We start from the raw sequence: 22,483 nt of genomic DNA, 5'->3' as shown, positions 1-22,483 counted from the left end.
AAACAAATGGCTAGTGATAAAAGCATAAGACATGTGAAATTTGTTTTGAGACAGAAGCATGGCTATCCTTAGCAAATAAGAAGTAGAATGCTCAATCTTAGCTTTAAGAGTTAAACAATATAGGAAGCTTCCCCACTTTGATATCTGTGCCAGTTTTTCAGTTAGCAATTATTGCTAAAACTGTGAATGTTAGTATCCTATGTGTTTTTTTATATTGTTTTAAATTCTAATGATGAGATTATTATTCTTAGTAAATTATAAATAATATTTATCTTGGCTCTGCCTTGGGTAATACTTCCCAGGTGAGACACCCCCTCTCTGAGGGCATGGACAGAACCTGACCACTCCCCCAACTACCTGTTTATAGGTAGCCTCTCTTCCATACACCTCTCCTACTTCTTGTTCCGTCCAACCTGTTATGTGGATCAAGCAGGGGGGCTCTCTCTCACTCTCATTTTGTATTTGAGGCGTGTTTTTAGTTTAACAACGTTCCTGGGCAGTTTTATTTGTGTTCTTCAGATGGGATCTCGTTCCCTATATCTTCAGGCTTGTGGCAATTTTAATAATAATTGGCCTTCGGTTTTCTATGCATTTCAATGTGCACCGCCATTTTAATGAAGTCACCAGAAGTGACGATTCAGGGGTTACTTCCAGGGTTTGCGTGAGCTTGCGTGTGCACTCAAATAGTCGTCTTTTAAGAAGGCATCATATCCTTTCAGGCTACTGGAGCTAATTAAGCTGTCTTTTGCCCGTATTGTTGATATTCTAACAGCCTTATGAAAGCCACTGTTAGTTCTGCATTAGCATGTTTAATGCTATATATTTGCTGCGTGTACTACTAAGCAGCATTGATTGAGCCACCTCAGGCATAATTTATTTATTTCTATACCAGATGGATGCTAAATCTGAACAGCCTGCTGTGCTGGACACTAGCGATCAGAATTTGTTATAAAATGTTTTTTATATGCTTGGGCTTTTTCTTGCTTTAGATATATATTTGTGTGTGTATATATATATATATATATATATATATATATATATATATTATTTTTTATTTTTTTACAGCCTGTATGTGTATTATGTGACAGAGCCTGTTGGCAAGACAAAAAGCTTTGCAAGGTCAGTATCGACCATTTATTTGTTGGCAGTCTTTCTATGCCTGCACAAAGAAGAGATATCTCCAGCTGTGATGAATTAAAAGACCTTTATTTTTCACACAGGGTCCACAAATATACAGCAACGTTTTGGGCTAACACCTAGCCCTTACTCATGCCTGACAAAAGTGTCTAAAAGACAGTGTTTAAATAGCCATTTTAGGCGCCAAACAATTGTACTGTGCAAATCTATACTGCCACCTAGTGGTTAAATTTATACATAATTTCATTCAACATTGTTAAATAACAACATTTCTCTTCCCAATACTTTAATTGTGCAACTGCACCCTCTAGTGGTTATTAATGTATGTGTACAGGAGCCTATTCAAAGGCAATGTATTACAACAAACAATTCATATATCAATTATCTAGTGAAAAGTGAAAAAAAAATCTATATTTACAATATCACTTTAAAAAATAATTTACATAGATTATTCATGTCAGAAATTGGTTCTGACAAAAGTCCCTTTATACCCTCTACTTCTGGGAGTAATGTTAGTGTTAAACCTCACTATTTAGAATCTGATGGGGAAGTTTTTTTTTACTGATGAAGCAGGTAACTGTTGCAACACAGCAAAATTTATAATCAGAATTTATTAAGTCTATCAGAGAGACTCTTGGTTTTGAAGAAACTGAATTACCTAATACTTCAGATTGGTTTCTGTCTGAACCTAAGGTGTCTGAAGTTTTTCCTATATCTGACGCCATTAAACATTTATATTATAACATATTTTCCAGCAATAAGAAACAATTATATTTTTAGGTAGTATATATAAGAACTTTCCCATTCCATAATCATCTAATGTGATTTTTTTCTTACACTCCAAAGCTGGATGCTGCCATTACTCAGCTAACTAAGAAAAATTTGTTTCCAGTTGATGATGTATGATATAATGGAGAAAAAGATGGCACAAAATCTTTAAAAAATTGTTTATGCAGCAGGGGGTAATGTTTCATCCCTTATTATCAACCTTTTCTGTAATTAAAGCTGTTGAGGCTGGTCATCAAATGTTTCACAGTGACGATATCAGACGATTGGGTCCTGAATCTTTTATTAACAGGGTATCATCTGGAGTTCAAAACTCTTCCCCCTTTACCATGCTTTGTGATGTCACCACTCCCTCAAGATCAACAGAAATTGCCGGCAATTCACGACTTTGTCAGCAAGCTTCTAGTTCAATAAGTTATCCAGGAAGTTCCATTCAATCACAAATTTCAGGAATTATATTCTCCTCTGCTTCTTTTAAAGAAAAAAAAACAACTCATGGAGGTCTGTCCTGGACTTAAAAAAGTTAAATACTTACCTGGTTGAAAAAAAACTTTAAGATGAAGACCCTTCTGACTGTTATCAAAATTATTCCTGCAGGGGCATTCCTTCTATCCATAGACCTAAAGGACGCCTATTTTCATGTCCCAATAGCAGAATCTCACAGAAAGTTCCTACGCTTCTCAGTGGGGGACCGTCATTTTCAATTTACAGCTCTGTCTTTCGGTATTTCCACCGCACCTTGAATATTCACAAAGGTCTTGGTTACCCTTATTGCAATCTTCTTCAGCTAAATTTGGAAGAATAAATCTTTCTTCTGTTGTTTCTTCTAAATAAATGTATATTTTTTCCCCACCCATTGTCTTTTTTTTTGTACTGCTTTTCAGCCATCTCACTTGGGAAGTATTACCCAAGGTAGAGCCAAGATACTGTAACTAGAAATGAACAACCAATGTCTATATCTTACCAAGGTCCCTTCCCTTTTTTGTTGGTCCACCATTATTTTGGTTGGTCGCTCACAAGGAGTAGAAGGGTGGCATGGAAGAGAGGCTACCTATAAACAGGTAGTTGCGGGAGTGTTCAGGTTCTGTCAGTGCCCTCAGAGAGGGGGTGTCTAACCTGGTAAGTATTACCCAAGTGTGTGAGCCAAGATATAGAAATTTCTTATATTTGGTTGTTAATTTCATGCTTAAATTTACTTTATTTGGATAAATTGCAGCAGTATTTTTATCCCACTATAAATCAAATTTCAGTCTAACATGTACAAATATTAAAATATTAAAGGGACAGGAAACCGCAAAATTTTCTTTTATGATTTGGATAGAACATACAATTTTAAACAACTTTCCAATTTACTTCTGTTATCAAATTTGCTTCATTATTTTGTTATCATTTGCTGAAGTAACAGCATTGCACTAATGGCAGCAAGCTGAGCACATCTAGGTAGCCAATCACAATAGACAAATGTGATCAGGCACCAATCAGCAGCTAGCTCCCACTAGTGTAGGATATGTGCGTATTATTTTTCAGCAAGGGATACCAAGAGAACGAAGCACATTTGAAAATAGAATTGAATTTTAAAGTTTCTTAAAATTACATGTTCTATCTGAATCATACAAACATGAACCTTACTACAATTTGTAATTCTGTTTTTACCATGCAATAAAAGGGTCATTCTAGTAAAAAAAAAATTACATGATTTGATTCGTATGAGCATGTAATTTTAGCACCAACACTGCTGCAGGTCTATGTGTTTTACCACGGCATAAAAGTTAAATACATAGTTAAAGTATTGTTCATGAGCTGTAGAGAAATTCTGGTCCCAAGCGGATATGGCCAGTGAGCCAATAAGCAATGGCAGTTGCACAGATGGGATGTGTGACTTCTGCTGCTGAATGGTCACTGGCCATTTCCCCTGGAGGCCACCATTTCTTTCAGGTTTCCGAGTGGCACTTTAACCATGTGTATAACTTATTTGCAGGGGTTAACACATATTCTTGCAGCAGTAATTGTGTTAAAATGACATGCTTAAAGGGACAGTCAACACTAAAATTGTTATTTTAGTGTTGACTGTCCGCTTTGCACAACCAACATTGTTATGTTAATATACTTTATAACATTTAAACCTCTACATTTCTGCCTGTTTCTAAGCCACTACACACAGCCTCTTATCAAATGTTTTTTTTTATTAGCTTTTCACAACAAGAGTAGGCTAATTCATGTGTGTCATATAGATAACATTGTTCATTGCCCATGTATGCAGCATGATGTATATTTGTGGGGCTGACGTTTTATCTTTACTGCTCTCATTGTCTTCCTTTTCTGTTTAGGTGTATACTGAAAATGGACCATCATTGTCCTTGGTAAGTGCCAACAATTTTTGTATTTTTAGTAGGGAGCAGAAAGATGGGGGGAAGTATTTTGATTTTTAGTAGATTAAACAAACAGTAATATGCAGTTTTTAATCATGTGTAGTAAAACAACTTTGCACTATACTGTCCTTATTAATTTCCTCATTTAACCCCTTAGTGACCAGAGCACTTTTCCATTTGTTGACCGTTTGGGACCAAGGCTATTTTTACATTTCTGCGGTGTTTGTGTTTAGCTGTAATTTTCCTCTTACTCATTTACTGTACCCACACATATTATATACCGTTTTTCTCGCCATTAAATGGACTTTCTAAGGATACCATTATTTTCATCATATCTTATAATTTACTATTAAAAAAATTATAAAATAAGAGGAAAAAATGGAAAAAAAAAACATTTTTTTCAAACTTTGACCCCCAAAATCTGTTGCACATCTACAACCACCAAAAAACACCCATGCTAAATAGTTTCTAAATTTTGTCCTGAGTTTAGAAATACCCAATGTTTACATGTTCTTTGCTTTTTTTGCAAGTTATAGGGCACTAAATAAAAGTAGCACTTTGCTATTTCCAAACCACTTTTTTTCAAAATTAGCGCTAGTTACATTGGGACACTGATATCTTTCAGGAATCCCTGAATATCCCTTGACATATATATATATATTTTTAGAAGACATCCCAAAGTATTGATCTAGGCCCATTTTGGTATATTTCATGCCACCATTTCACCGCCAAATGCGATCAAATAAAAAAAAATGTTCACTTTTTCACAAATTTTTTCACAAACTTTAGGTTTCTCACTGAAATTATTTACAAACAGCATGTGCAATTATTGCACAAATGGTTTTAAATGCTTCTCTGGGATCCCCTTTGTTCAGAAATAGCAGACATATATGGCTTTTACGTTGCTTTTTGGTAATTCGAAGGCCGCTAAATGCCACTGCGCACCACACGTGTATTATGCGCAGCAGTGAAGGGGTTAATTAGGGAGCATGTAGGGAGCTTGTAGGGTTAATTTTAGCTTTAGTGTAGTAAACAACCCCAAGTATTGATCTAGGCCCATTTTGGTATATTTCATGCCACCATTTCACCGCCAAATGCGATCAAATTAAAAAAAACTTTAAATATTTCACAATTTTAGGTTTCTCACTGAAATTATTTATAAACAGCTTGTGCAATTATGGCACAAATTGTTGTAAATGCTTCTCTGGGATCCCCTTTGTTCAGAAATAGCAGACATATATGTCTTTGGCGTTGCTTTTTGGTAGTTAGAAGGTCGCTAAATGCCGCTGCGCATCACACGTATATTATGTCTAGCAGTGAAGGAGTTAATTAGGTAGCTTGTAGGGAGCTTGCAGGGTTAATTTTAGCTTTAGTGTAGAGATCAGCCTCCCACCTGACACATCCCACCCCCTGATCCCTCCCAAACAGCTCCCTTCCCTCCCCCACCCGACAATTGTCCCCGCCATCTTAAGTACTGGCAGAAAGTCTGCCAGTACTAAAATAAAAGTTTTTTGGGGGGTTTTAGGTTTTAAAAAAAAATAAAAAAAATGTGTCTGCTGTGTAGGACCCCCCTTAGCCCCCAACCTCCCTGATCCCCCCCAAACAGCTCTTTACCCCCCCCCCCCCCCTCTGCCTTTATTGTGCAGCATATTGGGTACTGGCAGCTATCTGCCAGTACCCAGTTTGAAAAATAATATTGCATTTTAATTTTTTTATTTTATTAAAAATGTTCTTTATTTCTGTAGTGTGGCTGCCCCCCCCAACATCCAACCCCCCACCCTCTCCCAGATGCATTGATTTTCAAATCCCACCCTCCCCAGTCCTCTCTCCCACCCTCCAGATCTACAGCGTATTGATGCTGAAACAGATCTCACGTGCACGCGCGTGCACGGCTCTCGTGCACGCACCCGCATAAGATCCCTCCCCCCTCCTCCACCAATGACTGCTCACCCGCCTCCCTGGATGAGCTCCCACCCACCAACGATAACGACCATCGATAGCCGATGCAGAGAGGGCCACAGAGTGTCTCTCTCTGCATCGGATGGCTAAAAACAGTTATTGCAGGATGCCTCAATATTGAGGCATCACTGCAATAACATGAAAGCAGCTGGAAGCTATCAGGATCGCTTCCACTGCTTTCAAAGACCAACGACGTATGGGGTACGTCCTTGGTCATTAACTGCATTTTTTTGCAGGACGTACCCCATACGTTGTTGGTCGTTAAGGGGTTAAAGGGATAGGAAAGTCAAAATTAAACTTGCATGATTCAGATAGAGCATGTAATTTTAAGACACTTTTAAATTCACTTCTATTTTCAAATGTGCTTTGTTCTCTTAGTATCCCTTATTGAAAAAGAATAGGCACATATCCTATGCTAGTGGGAACTAGCTGCTGATTGGTCCCTGCACACAGTTGACTGTTGTCATTGACTAACTAGATGTGTTTAGCCATCTGCCTTCAGCAAAGGATAACAAGTGAATGATGCAAATTTGATAATAGACGTAAATTGGAAAGTTGATTGAAATTGGATGTTCTATCTGAATCACAAAATAACATTTGGTGTTTTCTGTCCCTTTAAGTGTGAAAATTAAGAATTTTCTAATCATGACAACAGCAAGAGCACATTGCAGGCATTACATGCTTATCTCTGGCTCATATATGTCCCTGATTTGCTTCAGCAGAGTTTTAACAAATAAGGAACTTTTTAAAAAAAATAGTTATTTTGCTAGCACAATGATCCCTAGGCTTGTCTTCACTTCAAACATGTCTGGGCTGGCTTCTCCAAGTAAGGCAAGTGATGTGTGGCTTTTGAAAAACATCTACAGCAAACAAGGTCTTACTGCACTGCAACATTTTCAAACTCATCCACTATGTTAATTACATGTTATCTATCTAACAGGATTTTGTGATTATTAATACTAACAGCTATACAAATAGAAACAAAAAAGTGAAATGAATATGCATTTAGACATCCTTTGGAATATGAAGATCAACAAAAAATAACTAAATACAAATATTTATTATCATTTGTTAATAATGACAATTAAATTTAATAGATATTTCTTAACCAGGGATATACTGTTTGTGTACAAGACAATCAACCCAGATACATAAGATAAAAATCCTACAGAGCAGCTTTTCTTCCAACCCCTCTTGGTCAAATGTGAGAAATAGAAAAAACATAATTGATAAGATAAACTTTTTTTTTTTTTAGCAAAGTGCTTAAAGGACTATACAGTGTAGTATGCTGAGGCTATAGTATGAATCGGTAATGGATGCTGTTTTTTGTGTGTGTGCATGTGTGTGTGTGTGTGTGTGTGTATGTGTGCTTGTGTGTATGTGTGAATGCATGTGTGTGTATGCATGTGTATGTCTGCATTTGTGTATGCATGTGTGTTTGTGTACAAGTGTGTGTGTGTATGTGTGCGTTTGTGTATGCATGTATGTGTGTATGTGTGTTTGTGTGCATGTATGTTTGTGTGCACATATGTGTGTATTTGTGCATGTATGCATATGTGTACATGTGTGTATGTATGTGTGCATGTATGCATATGTGTACATGTGTGTATGTATGTGTGCTTGTGTGTGTTTACATGTGTGTGTATGTGTGTATGTGTGTGTATCCATGTGTGTGTGTATGCGTACACGAGCTTCAAGGAAAAGTATATAATCTTACAATTGATAGTAGAAGAAAGCACTGAAATAACTCTGGTCTCATGACCAACTTTAATTTTAAATGCTGTCCAAGAAGCATGTCATTGCTCCTAATATGTAGTATTGGGGTTTTGTTTTCAAACACAACACAGCCGCCAACTTTAGCCCCCAAAAACTGCATAGTGCAGTTTTTTTGTTTTTTTTTTAAATTATACTTTTTTTAAAATAAATTATACTTTAATATGAGGCCATTTGGGGTACTTTTAAAAAATTAACCAGAGATCTGAACTCTGGTCAATTTTGTATGTGCTAATTGCTACCGCAAGTTCAAGATAGCAATAACCAGCTACTTGATATGGCTGGTTATTTATCGAGTGCCCGATAAGGGCTAAGATAAATTAGCACTCGACTTGTAATCTGGCCCATTGTTTGTTATTTTGACTTATTAGTATAGTATAGAATTGTATTATTTCTTGTTATATTACTTTTTATTTTATTACTGTGACATTTATCAACAGATATCATAACTTACAGTATATAAAACATAAAAAGTATCTATGTATTGCTAGGATTTGACATACATTTTTGACTGTTGTATATCACCCTTTAACCCCTTGAGTGCTAATGACGGCTCTGAGCCGTCACAAATTGTCTCAGTCAGGTGCTAATGACGGCTCAGAGCCGTCACTAGCACTCTCCCACTTTGAGGGAGATCTGGGGGCTCCCACCCCGGTGATCTGGCCTGCATAGTGATAGGCATCGCCGGGGCTTTATGTTATGCGTGGTGACGTCACGCGCAACTTTATTTTACATGAACAATGTTAAATATAGGAGCAGGGAGCATGCTACTTAGAAGCCTGTATCTCAGGCATCTAAGCAGCTACAGACCCCTAAGACCCACCGTTGGAAAGGTAATCGCCTAACCTTCCCAACAGTGTAAGTCTTAGGGATTTGAAAAAAAGAAAAAAAAAAGTTTAAAAAAAAATATTTAAAAAAATATAAAATAAAAAACTCCCTTAAAAAACCTTAGCACCCAGGTGGGAAAGTGCTTAGCACTCAAAGGTTTAAGTATGATTGTGTGGCAAAGGTTTAAAATAAATACATTAGAATTTATGAAACTGCTTTAATGAATTAATGGAATGAAGTTTATAATCTGCAAGCTTATAGTAATATTGCATAAGGTAGATGTTATTAAACACAGCTTTGTCGCTCTATAAAAATTAAGAACATTTGTAAGAGATAGAAAAGCAATTCATGTAAGAAACTAGGTATATAATTTAACAGTATTTTGTTTCTCATAGGGTGAACAACTGTGTTGGATTCTCAAACTACAAATTTTTCCTCCTCTTTTTGGCGTACTCACTGTTATACTGCCTTTTTATTGTTGCTACAGACTTACAGTATTTCATCAAGTTCTGGACGGTAAGTAATTGTCTGTAACCTCAGTTATTTTCCATTACTTTGCACAATATTTTAAAGGGATACTAAAGCCACATTTTTTTCTCTCAAGATTCAGATAGAGCATACAATTTTAAGCAACTTTCTAATTTACTCCTATTATCATTTTTTTCTTCGTTCTCTTGCTATCTTTATTTAAATAGCAGGAATGTAAATTTTAGCAGCAAGCCCATTTTAGGTTCAGCACCATGGATAGTGCTTGTTTATTGGTGGCTGACATTTAGCCACCAATAAGCAAGCATAACCCAGGTTCTCAACTAAATATGGGCCGGCTCCTATGCATCACATTCCTGCTTTTTAAACAAAGATAGCAAGAGAACAAAGAAAAAATTATAATAGGAGTAAATTAGAAAGTTGCTTAAAATTGCTCTATCGGAATCATGAAAGAAAATTTTTGGGTTTAGTGTCCCTTTAAGCAGTCACTATTTTGGTCATACATTCCAAATGTAGTGGGCCTTATAAGTAGTATTGCGCCTTATTGTAGAAAGTAGAAACTACTAGAAGTAGTGTAGGGTGCCTCTGCTCTTTGATCACATCAGTTGGGTTCCACCATAAACCAGGAATATGCTTTTAGGTTACTCAAGATTAGATCTTTTGGGACCATAATGACATCTTATCTTGATGATCTCGTAGTAGCAGAACTGATCATAGAAGATGCAGCTTTGATGAATAGGGATTCATAGTTATGGTTGGCAAACCAAGCTCACCACAAGCTGAGTGACTTTAGTAAACAGGGTTTGTTCTCTGGTGTTGTCATGGATACAGATCTATTGAGGGTTTATTCTTTATTCAAGAGAATCAACAATATTGTTCACTTTCTCAAAGTCTTTAAGGGATTTCACATTTTGTTCAGAGTTTAATTGTTGTCTCTTTAGAAGTGGTTTTGTGGTTTCACATGAGGGCATTCATGATTAGCTTCCTTGCTCAGTGATTCTACAGTTCCAAAAATGTATCTCAGAGGATACTTATGTTTCACCGTATAAAGTAAAAACCGCATTGTGATTCCTTGGAAGTTTAGCTCTTCATTTTATTATCCTTATGGTCAAGTAAACCAGGCACAAATAGTGATTCTGGCTCACGCCTGGTAAAAAGGTCCTAATTTTCAATTTTCTTCTGTGTTGTCTCGGGATAGGTTCCATTTCTAAGACTTTAATGTACACCCCAAGGCAGAACATGCTGTGATCTGAGATATCATCGCAGAAAATGCAGCATGTCTGCAGTAAGAATTGGAATCATGCAGGAGCTGTTAGCACTTACACTTTGCAGCACTGCTCCACATTAGATAGTTAGTTCTCTTCAAACAGAGCTTTGCTCTGGCTGTACTGTGTAAGTTTTGCTTAACACAGTGCATCCAGAGTAAAGTGCTGTTTGTAGAACTGTTAAATATGGATAAGCGCTGCAAATCGGCAGCGCCCTGATTAGTGACTGGCTCTCAACCCCGCCATTTCGACTACATTTCTACCTTGTGATGTTAGACAATGAGAACAGGAAACAAATCTGTTCAAGAGATATTTTTAACAAATTCATAAAATTTCATTTTTTGTCTGCAGCTAATTTGTAATGCAGTTGAAAAGGGGTTTATCTGACAAGGTGATGTCCATCTTGCTGCCTGCTTGTAAATTAGTAACTGTCAGAAACATTTTACCAAATGGTGTAGAACTGGGCTTCCCTATCAGTCAGCAGACTCTAGAGTTTTCCACAAAGTGACAGTGATATAGGATTAGCTATTAGTTCTCTGGCCTTTACATTTTATTTTAAAAGATTTATCTTCGTTCTGATATTTTGACATTCTTTCATGATAAGGTTGTTGTCTACTTTTCATGCATTATTCTAATCCCTGGTTCATCATCCTTTTGAAGAAACAAACCAAACAAAAGATGTAATGTACTCTGCACAACAGCCCCAGGTTATAGTATCCAAGAAACAACTGTAGCAGTGGCACGCCTCAATTTGTTATATTATTATGGCTTAGATTCTTTTTTTTTTTTCTCGTGCACTAACTATGTGCAAAATAAAAAGGTAGCATGCGAACTAAAGACTCAGGCACAGGGATTTCGGATATTGTGACCATGCTAACTTCTACGGGGCGTGAGATCAACTGTGTTAATGTCAAAGGTGTGTTAGGAATACTTTATGCTCCTCTCATAGAAGAAAATGTTCTTTTTATTTTAAATATATATTTCTGTATCTATCTGAATTTTTTTTTTATAAAATATATATATCTATACCTATATATCTATAAGAATATATACAGATATAGATATATACAGGTAGCTCTCAGTTTACGCCTGGGTTCTGTTCCTGTAGGAACAGTTGTAAAAAAAATTGGTGTAAAATGAACCCAGTTATATTATGTAGGGTCAATGAGAAGTAAATGAGTTAGGTTCTAGGCCCCTCTCAAAACTGACATTAGTAATGTAATATTATATTACTGATATTATAACTTAATATATATTATATGTAATATTATATAATATTTTATTTTATTTAAAGCCTTTAAATTAATGTTGTAAACATAAAAACAGCAAAATTAAAATTGTTTTTATGCGTGTGAAGCATGTCGCTATTAATAAGATAGTGGGTAGTTCTGTTCTTTGTTGCATATAAAAATATATTTTTTCTTAACAATTTTCTTTTCTTTTTTTTTTTAAAACATTTACACAGAACTTCCTGTTAGCTTAAATATCAAAAGGACAGCATGGAAAAATATTTGTAATACCTTGCTGCTCTTTTATATTCATGATAGCAACCCTTTTACAGTATATAGTATAATATCTTAGTAAGACAAACAGAAATAACAAACGTAGAATTAATTAATTTAGCTATATTGGTGGGACGTAATATTATTCTTAGCCTTTGGGAATCGCAGAAACAACAACCTAGTATAGCTATGTTTGTTAAGAAAATGATATCTTACTTAATTATAGAACAGTGTGGTATGCTCACAGCCTCCGAAAGGGGGATTAAATCCTTTTTCCTTCCTATGGCATGGAGAGTTCACAATTTAATTCCAATTACTAGTGGGAATTTAACTCCTGGCCAACAGGAGGAGGTAAAGAGCACCCAAGCAGAGCTGTTAAGTGTCACTTTCCTTACTCATAATCCCCAGTCATTCTTTGCCTTGATCATCGGGAGGATGTGCGAAGATGGTGTCTGAAGATATTTTATCCTTTTATGGGTACTTTTCCCTGCAAGCAAGGATTGGGGCTATGCTGTGTCCATGTAAAGCTCTTTAGTAAGAGTAATGGTGTCTTTTAAGGGTTAGAAGACGGCAAGGTGGTCTTTGCTTAACTTCTAACATTAATGCTACCCCTATTATAGAAAACCAGGGTTCGTTACTCTGTTTTTTCTTTTTCTACAGGTCCCTGTCAGAGGTGATATGTCTGTGACACCTAAGAAGTTGTTCCCTGTCCTGCCCAGGATCCACAGGTAAGTGCTTTCCCTTCTAGGTTTGAAGGAACCAGCACTTTAGGGGTTAAATCCTTTATGGATTTCTTCTTGGGACATGCATTATCTCTAAGGAAAGAGATTTATATCAGGCAGGGGCATTCTGTCTTTTCTTCAGGAGGGCCTGAAGAAGGGTTTGTCAGTCAGTACTCTAACGGGTCAGATTGCTGCACTGTCTATCCTTTTGCACAAACTTTCTGCCATATGTTCAATATTTTGTTCAGGCCTTGGTCAGAATCCGGCCTGTGTTTAAACCTGTTCTTCCTCCCTGGAGCTTTAACCTTGTTCTTAAAGTTTTGAAGCAGGCTCCGTTTGAGCCTATGCATTTGGTTGATATTAAGTTGTTATCGTGGAAAGTTTTGTTTCTACTTGCTATTTTGTCTGATGCGCAGAGTTTCCGAGCTTTCGGCTCTGCAGTGTGATTCCCCTTACCTTATGAGGCGGTTCTTCGTACTAAATTGGGATTTCTTCCCAAAGTGGTATCGTATCGCAACATCAATCAAGAAATTGTTGTTCCTTCCTTTTGTCCGAATCCTTCTTCTCATAAGGAACGTCTGTTACACAACCTGGATGTTGTGCGTGCTCTAAAATGTTATCTACAAGCAACTAAAGATTTTCGGCAGTCTACTGTCCTGTTGGTTGTTTTTGCTGGTCAGAAGGCCACTTCTACTGCTCTTTCTCTCTGGTTGAGAAGTGTTATCCGATTAGCATATGAGACAGCTGGATAACAACCTCCTGAGAGAATGATGGCTCATTCCACAAGGGTTGTCTCTTCTTCCTGGGCTTTCAAAAATGAAACATCTGTGGAGCAAATCTGCAGGGCGGCCACTTGGTCCTCATTGCATACTTTTTCCAATTTCTACAAATTTGATACTTTTGCCTCGGCTGAGGCTTCTTTTGGGAGAAAAGTTCTTCAAATGGTGGTGCCTTCTGTTTAGGTCCACCTGTCTTGTTCTCCTTCCCTTTCATTCTGTGTCCTTAAAACGGCACCTCTATACCTTTGTGCTATTTTCTTTTCTTCTATAAGGTACGACGAGTCCACGGATTCATCCTTTACTTGTGGGATATTATCCTCCTGCTAACAAGAAGTGGCAAAGAGCACCACAGCAGAGCTGTCTATATAGCTCCTCCCTTAGCTCCACCCCCCAGTCATTCTCTTTGCCTACTCTAAGTACTAGGAAGGGTAAAGTGAAAGAGGTGATAAAATATTAGTTTTTAATTTCTTCAAGCAAGAGTTTTTTGTTTTAAATGGTACCGGTGTGTACTATTTACTCTCAGGCAGCAGATGGATGAAGACTTCTGCCTGGAGGATGATGATCTTAGCATTTGTAACTAAGATCCAGTGCTGTTCCCACAGAGGCTGAGGGGTACAAGAAACTTCAGTGTGAGGAACGTTTTCATGCTTTATAGCAGTGAGGTATGTTCAGTCATTTTTTCTGGAGAGACTGTGTATTTCAGAAAGGCTGAAAGTATCCCCATGAGGGTAAGGGTAAGCAGTAATCCTAAGAGCTATAGAAAGGCATTACTAAGCTTGCATAAAGGGCTAATTAAAAAATGGTTGACACTGAGTTTTGAATGTTTGTGGGCAAACGTTTTTATGAATTGAGGGTGCTGTTAACGTTTTGTGGGCAATAATGTTTTTTGGGCAAACTTTATTGAGGGTACACTTGGCTTATTTTTGGGTCTCAGAACCCACATGGTTAGTTTAAAAACACTCTGGTGCGGTTCTTTGAGGCTGTAGAGACATCGAGTGAGATGGGCGGGGCCTATTTTCGCGCCTCCGATGCGCAGTTGTTTTCACGCAGCAAGCTCCAATCCTGAGGGCCCTTGTAGATGTTTTGGGCCAAATCGTGCTGGGGGTGTTTTTTCTGGATTTAGGCCTTATTTCAATCCGGTTTGCACATTAAAGGGTTAAATGTTAAATTTCCTTGTGGGGCAAACTTAACTACACATATTGAGTCTGCTATAAAAAAATGGAAAAATTTGGTGCATTTTAAAGCGGTTTTGCAGAACGTGTATGCTTTTTTTCTCTTAAAGGCGCAGCACCGTTTTTTAAGATTGTTATTTTTTTTCACTAAATAAAGTGTTTTCATGCTTGTTTGTAGTCATTACTAGCCTGTTCAACATGTCTGACATTGAGGAAAGTCATTGTTCAATATGTTTAGAAGCCATTGTGGAACCCCCACTTAGAATGTGTCCCTCATGCACTGAAAGGTCAATAAATTGCAAAGAACATATTTTAGCTACTAAAAGTATGTCGCAGGATGATTCTCAGTCAGAAAGGAATCAGGTTATGCCATCTAATTCTCCCCAAGTGTCACAACTATTAACGCCCGCACAAGTGACGGCAAGTACTTCTAGTGCGTCTAATTCTTTCACCCTGCAAGATATGGCCGCAGTTATGAATACTACCCTCACTGAGGTTTTATCTAAGCTGCCTGGGTTGCAGGGGAAGTGCAGTAGGTCTGGTGTGAGAACAAATGATGATAGATGATATTCTGGATAGAATTAGGGCTCTCAAGCTAGCTAATTCTTTCATTACAGATGCCGCTTTTCAACTGGCTAAATTAGCGGCAAAGAATTCAGGTTTTGCCATTTTAGCGTGTAGAGCGTTATGGCTTAAGTCCTGGTCTGCTGATGTTTCATCAAAATCTAAGCTTTTAGCCATCCCTTTCAAGGGTAAGACCCTATTCGGGCCTGAACTGAAAGAGATCATTTCAGACATCACTGGAGGGAAAGGCCATGCCCTTCCTCAGGATAAGACAAATAAGATGAGGACCAAACAAAATAATTTTCGTTCCTTCCGAAACTTCAAAGGTGGTCCCTCTACCTCTTCCCCTGCTGCAAATCAAGAGGGGAATTTTGCTCAATCCAAGTCAGTCTGGAAAGACCTAACCAGACTTGTAAACAGGCCAAGAAGCCCACTGCTGCCACCAAGACAGCATGAAGGGGTAGCCCCCGATCCGGGACCGTATCTAGTAGGGGGCAGTCTTTCTCTCTTCGCTCAGGCTTGGGCAAGAGACGTTCAGGACTCCTGGGCTTTAGAAATCGTAACCCAGGGGTATCTTCTAGATTTCAAAGATTCTCCTCCAAGGGGGAGATTCCATCTTTCTCAATTGTCTGTAAACCAGACAAAAAGAGAGGCGTTTTTACGCTGTGTAGAAGACCTATATACCATGGGAGTGATCTGCCCAGTTCCGAAAACAGAACAGGGGCATGGGTTCTACTCCAATCTGTTTGTGGTTCCCAAAAAAGAGGGAACCTTCAGACCAATTTTAGATCTCAAGATCCTAAACAAATTCCTCAGAGTCCCATCCTTCAAGATGGAGACCATTTGGACTATTTTACCAATGACCCAGGAGGGTCAATATATGACCATCGTCATATATGGAAAGTTCTGTTTTTAGTTGCTATCTCTTCGGCTCGAAGAGTTTCTGAACTATCTGCATTGTAATGCGACTCGCCTTATCTTGTTTTCCATGCTGATAAGGTGGTTTTGCGTACCAAACCTGGATTCCTTCCTAAGGTTGTTACTAATAGGAATATCAATCAGGAAATTGTTTTTCCTTCTCTGTGTCCTAATCCTTCCTCTAAGAAGGAGCGTCTGTTGCACAACTTGGACGTGGTTCATGCTTTGAAGTTTTACTTGCAAGCAACCAAAGATTTCCGTCAAACATCTTCTTTGTTTGTTGTCTATTCTAGAAAACGTAGAGGTCATAAAGCTACGGCTACCTCTCTTTCTTTTTGGCTGAAAAGCATCATCCGTTTGGCATACGAGACTGCTGGACAGCAGCCTCCTGAAAGGATTACAGCTCACTCTACTAGAGCGGTGGCTTCCACATGGGCTTTTAAAAATGATGCTTCTGTTGAATAGATTTGTAAGGCTGCGACTTGGTCTTCGCTTCATACCTTTTCCAAATTTTACAAATTTGATACTTTTGCTTCTTCGGAGGCTATTTTTGGGAGAAAAGTTCTTCAAGCAGTGGTGCCTTCTGTTTAACCATCTGTCTTGTCCCTCCCATTCATCCGTGTCCTGTAGCTTTGGTATTGTATCCCACAAGTAAAGGATAAATCCGTGGACTCGTCGTACCTTATAGAATAAAAGTAAATTTATGCTTACCTGATAAATTAATTTCTTCTATGGTACGATGAGTCCACGGCCCGCCCTGTCATTTTAAGACAGATTATATTTTTTGATTTTAAACTTCAGTCACCTCTGCACCTTGTAGTTTCTCCTTTTTCTTCCTGTACCTTCGGTCGAATGACTGTGGGTGGAGCTAAGGGAGGAGCTATATAGACAGCTCTGCTGTGGTGCTCTTTGCCACTTTCTGTTAGCAGGAGGATAATATCCCACAAGTTAAGGATGAATCTGTTGGTTCGTCGTACCATAGAAGAAATTAATTTATCAGGTAAGCATAAATTTACTTTTTCTTTCATGTAATTGGCAAAAGTCCATGAGCTAGTGACGTATGGGATAGAAATACCCAAGATGTGGAAGTCCACAGAACTAGAGAGGGAGTGATTAAATAAAAACAGCTATTTCTGCTAAAAAATTTAATTCATACAAAAAAAAATAAGTCTTTCTTATAAATTTCAAGAAAAAAACTTAAATCATAAGCAGAAGAATCAAACTGAGACAGCTGCCTGAAGAACTTTTCTACCAAAGACTGCTTCAGAAGAAGCAAATACATCAAAATGGTAAAATTTAGAAAATGTATGCAAAGAAGACCAAGTTGCTGCTTTGCAAATCTGATCAACCGAAGCTTCATTCTTAAAAGACCAAGAAGTGACGACTGATCTAGAGGAATGAGCTGTTATTTTCTCTGAGGTGGAGACTATGCCGCCTCCAAATAAGCCTTGTCAATCAAAAGCTTTAACCAAGATGCCAACAAAATGGCAGAGGCTTTCTGACCTTTCCTAAGACCAGAAAAAACAACAAATAGACTAGAAGTCTTTCTGAAATCTTTAGTAGCTACGACATAGTATTTTAAAGCTCTTACAACATCCAAAGAATGTAAAGAACTTTCAAGAGTATTCTTAGAATTAGGACACAAAGAAGGAACAACAATTTCCCTACTAATGTTGTTAGAATTCACAACCTTAGGAAGAAATTTAAACGAAGTCCGTAAAACAGCTCTATCCTGATGGAAAATCAGAAAAGGAGACTCACAAGAGAGAGCAGACAATACAGAAACCCTTCTAGCTGAAGAGATAGCCAAAAGGAACAACACTTTCCAAGAAAGTAGTTTAATATCCAAATAATGCATAGGCTCAAAAGGAGAAGCCTGCAAAGCCTTCAAAACCAAATTAAGACTCCAAGGAGGAGAGATTGATTTAACAACAGGCTTGATACGAACCAAAGCCTGAACAACAGTGAATATCAGGAAGTTTAGCAATCTTTCTATGAAATAAAACAGAAAGAGCAGAGATTTGTCCCTTTAAAGTACTTGCAGACAAACCTTTATCCAAACCATCCTGAAGAAACTGTAAAATTCTAGGAATTCTAAAAGAATGCCAAGAGAATTTATGAGAAGAACACCATGAAATATAGGTTTTCCAAACCCGATAATAAATCTTCCTTAAAACAGACTTACGAGCCTGTAGCAAAGTATTAATCACTGAGTCAGAGAAACCTCTATGACTAAGCGTTCAATTTCCATACCTTCAAATTTAGCGATTTGAGATCCTGATGAAAAAACGGCCCTTGAGACAGAAGGTATGGTCTTAATGGAAGTGGCCAAGGTTGGCAACTTGACATACGGACAAGATCTGCAAACCAAAATCTGTGAGGCCATGCTGGTGCTATCAAAAACACATGCAATTGTTCCATTATGATCTTGGAGATCACCCTTGGAAGAAGAACTAGAGGGGGAAATATGTAAGCAGGTTGATAAAACCAAGGAACTGCTAATGCATCCACTATCTCAGCCTGAGGATCCCTGGACCTGGAAAGGTACCTGGGAAGTTTCTTGTTTAGATGGGAAGCCATCAGATCTATTTCGGGAAGACCCCACATCTGTACAATCTGACTAAATACATCTGGATTGAGTACACCTGGGATATGTATCGCAGAATTTAGACAGGAGTTGGACTCCGCCCAAGAAAGTATTCAAGATACTTCTTTCATCGCTAAAGGATTGCGAGTCCCACCCTGATGATTGACATATGCCACATTTGTGATATTGTCTGTCTGAAAACGAATGAATGATTATCTCTTTAATAGCGGCCAAGCCTGAAGAGCCCTGAAAATAGCACAGAGTTCGAAAATATTGATTGGTAACCTCGCCTCTTGAGGATTCAAAACCCCTTGTGCTGTCAGAGACCCCCAGACAGCTCCCCAACTTGTAAGACTTGCATCTGTTGAAATCACAGTCCAGGAAGGACGAACAAAAGAGGTCTAACCACCAAGTCAGAGAGAGTTGAGTGTTGGGATTTAAGAATATTAATTGTGATATCCGAGTATAATCCCTGCACCATTGATTCAGCATGCAAAGCTGCAGAGGTCTCATATGAAAATGAGCAAAGGGGATTGTGTCCGATGCTGCAGTCATGAGACCTAAAACATCCATGCACATAGCCACTGAAGGGAATGATCGAGACTGAAGGTTTAGACAGGTTGAAACCAACTTCAAACGTCTCTTGTCTGTTAAAGACAGAGTCATGGATACTGAATCTATCTGCAAACCTAAAAAGGTAACCCTTGTCTGAGGAATTAAGAAACTCTTTGGTAAATTGATCCTCCAACCATGTCTTTGAAGAAACAACACTAGTTGATTTGTGTGAGATTCTGCTAAATGAAAAGATTGAGCCAGTACCAAGATATTGTCCAAATAAGGAAACACTGCAATACCCTGCTCTCTGATTACAGATAGAAGGGCACCGAGAACCTTCAAAAAGATTCTTGGAGCTGTCGCTAGGCCAAATGGAAGAGTGACAAATTGGTAATGCTTGTCTAGAAAAGAGAATCTCATAAACCTTTCCTTCTTCGGGACAATGAATAGATTTGAATAAAAACCCAGACCCTGTTCCAGAAGTGGAACTGGTACAATTACTCCTGAAAGCTCCAGATCTGAAACTCACTTCAGAAACGCATGGGCTTTCACAGGATTTGTTGGAACGTGAGAGAGAAAAAAAATTCTCACAGGAGGTCTTATTCTGAAACCTATTCGATACCCATGAGAGACAATATTCTGAATCCAATGATTCTGAATGGAACCTGCCCAAACGTCTTGAAATAATTTCAATCTGCCCCCCACCAGTAGAACTGGATTGAGGGCCGCACCTTCATGCAGTCTTGGGGGCTGGCTTTGGTTTCTTATAAGGCTTGGATTTATTCCAACTCGAAGATGACTTCCAATTGGAGCCAGAGTCCTTAGGGGAAGGAGTGGTTTTCTGTTCTCTATTCTGATGAAAGGAACAAAACCAATTAGAAGCTTTAGATTTACCTTTAGATTTTTTTTATCTTGGGGCAAAAAAACTCCCTTCCCCCCAGTAATAGTGGAAATAATAGAGTCCAACTGAGGCCCAAATAAATTATTACCCTGGAATGATAGAGATAGTAACCTAGGTTAAGATACCATGTCAGCATTCCATGATTTAAGTCATAAAGCTCTTCTAGCTAAAATAGCCAAAGACATATATTTAACATCAATCTTGATGACATCAAAAATAGCATCACAGATAAAATGATTAGCATGTTGAAGCAAACGAACAATTCTAGAGAAATCAGGATCTTTTTCCCGTTGTGCTAAGCTATCCAACCAAAAAGTTGATGCAGCCGCAACATCAGCCATAGAAATGGCAGGCTTGATAATATAGCCAGAATGTAAATAAGCTTTTACTTAGATAAGATTAAATTTTCCTATCTAAAGGATCCTTAAAAGAAGTACTATCTTCCATAGGAATAGTAGTACGCTTGGCAAGAGTAGAAATAGCCCCATCAACCTTGGGGACTTTTTCCCAAAACTCTAAATTAGCCACTGGCAAAGGGTACAACCTTTTAAACCTAGAAGAAAGAACAAAATAAGTACCGGGCTTAGACCATTCCTTAGCAATCACATCAGAAATGGCATCAGGAACAGGAAAAAAAAACCTCAGGAGTAATCACAGGAGGTTTATAAACAGAATTTAAACGTTTACTGGATTTGTTATCAAGAGGAGACCAGACTCCTCAATATCTAAAGTAACCAACACTTCTTTCAACAAAGAACGAACATACTCAATCTTAAAAAGATAAGTTGATTTATCAATTTCAATATCTGAAGTAGGATCTTCTGAGTCAGAGAGATCCTCATCAGAGGTGGATATATCAGTATGTTGTCGGTCATTACAAAATTCATCAGTATCAGAAGTTTTAAAAGACCTTTTACGTTTATTAAAATGCGGAATAGCCGACATAGCCTTCTGTATTGCATCAGCAGTATAATTCTTCATATCAACAGGGATATCATGTACATTAGATGTTGAAGGAACAACAGATACTGTACTAGTACTAATAGAAACATTTTCGGCATCCAAAAGCTTATCATGACAACTGTTACATACTACAGCCGGAGATATAATCTCTGCTAGCTTACAACAGATACACTTAGCTTTGGTAGAACTGTGTTCAGGTAGCATGGTTCCTACAGCAGCTTCTGAGACAGGATCAGATTGAAACATCTTGTAAAATGTAAAAGAAAAAATAATATTTAAACAAAAATATCTTATTTCCTCATATAGCAGTTTCAGGAATTGGAAAAAATGCAAATTCTAAAATAGGCAAAAAAGCAAATAGCATAGCCCTCTGAGCATAAAGAAGGCAAGGAGCATATAGGAAGTAGGGAAAAATAAAATAAAATCAAAATCATCTATCTCTCTTTCTGTCTGAACCAGTGACATCCGGAAATGACGCAACTCACGTCATAACAGACACAACTTTGCGTCAAACAACCTGGCGTCAACTAAGTTGGAGGAAATGACAAACTTGTGTCATCATAGACGCACATTCACGCCCAAACATTCTCGCGCCAAGAATGACGCAATAAATAACAGCATTTTGCTCCCTCGCGAGCCTAATTTGCCTGCAGAATTAAAAGAAAGACAAGTCAAATTGGAAAAGAAGACTATATACCCCAGGTAAGAAAAAAACTTCCTAAAACATGATTCCCATACTGAAACTGCTAGACTGCAAAGGGAAATATACATAGACCTGACTCGTGGCAAATATAAGTAAATACATATATTTAGAACTTTATATAAATACATAAAGCGCCAACCATAGCTGAGAGTAATGATACATACTTACCGAAAGGCACCCATCCACATATAGCAGATAGCCAAACCAGTACTAAAAGCTATCAGCAGAGGTAATGGTATATAAGAGTATATCGTCGATCTGAAAAGGGAGGTAGGAGATGAATCCCTACGACCGATAACAGAGAACCCTTGAAAAGATTTCCAGTGAGAGAAACCATAAAAATCGCCTCTCTCTTCACATCCCTCTGACAAACACTGTACTCTGAGAGGAATTGGGCTTCAGAATGCTTAAAAGCGCTTATCATAGAAGAAAAAAAAAAAAATCAAGCACGAACTTACTTCACCACCTCCATAGGAGACAAAGTTTGTAAAACTGAGTTGTGGGTGTGGTGGGA

General features: G+C 37.9%; 1 protein-coding gene across 4 annotated transcripts in view; it reads left to right on the top strand.

Annotated features, from left to right (window-relative positions):
- Window positions 1–22,483, top strand: part of ZDHHC2 (zinc finger DHHC-type palmitoyltransferase 2) — a 479,179-nt gene that overhangs the window by 383,265 nt on the left and 73,431 nt on the right. For all 4 annotated transcript variants that reach the window (XR_008400731.1, XM_053703926.1, XM_053703923.1 and 1 more), the window contains exons 6-7: window positions 4,251–4,283; window positions 9,248–9,368. Coding sequence is in view for 3 of the 4 variants with exons in the window: in XM_053703926.1 (XP_053559901.1) it covers window positions 4,251–4,283; window positions 9,248–9,368 (154 nt within the window). In the remaining variant the exon portion in view is untranslated. The remainder of the gene's footprint in view (window positions 1–4,250; window positions 4,284–9,247; window positions 9,369–22,483) is intronic.

Source organism: Bombina bombina, chromosome 2 (genome assembly GCF_027579735.1).
Source record: "Bombina bombina isolate aBomBom1 chromosome 2, aBomBom1.pri, whole genome shotgun sequence".
NCBI lineage: Eukaryota > Metazoa > Chordata > Amphibia > Anura > Bombinatoridae > Bombina > Bombina bombina.
This window is presented reverse-complemented; position numbering and strand designations above follow the sequence as displayed.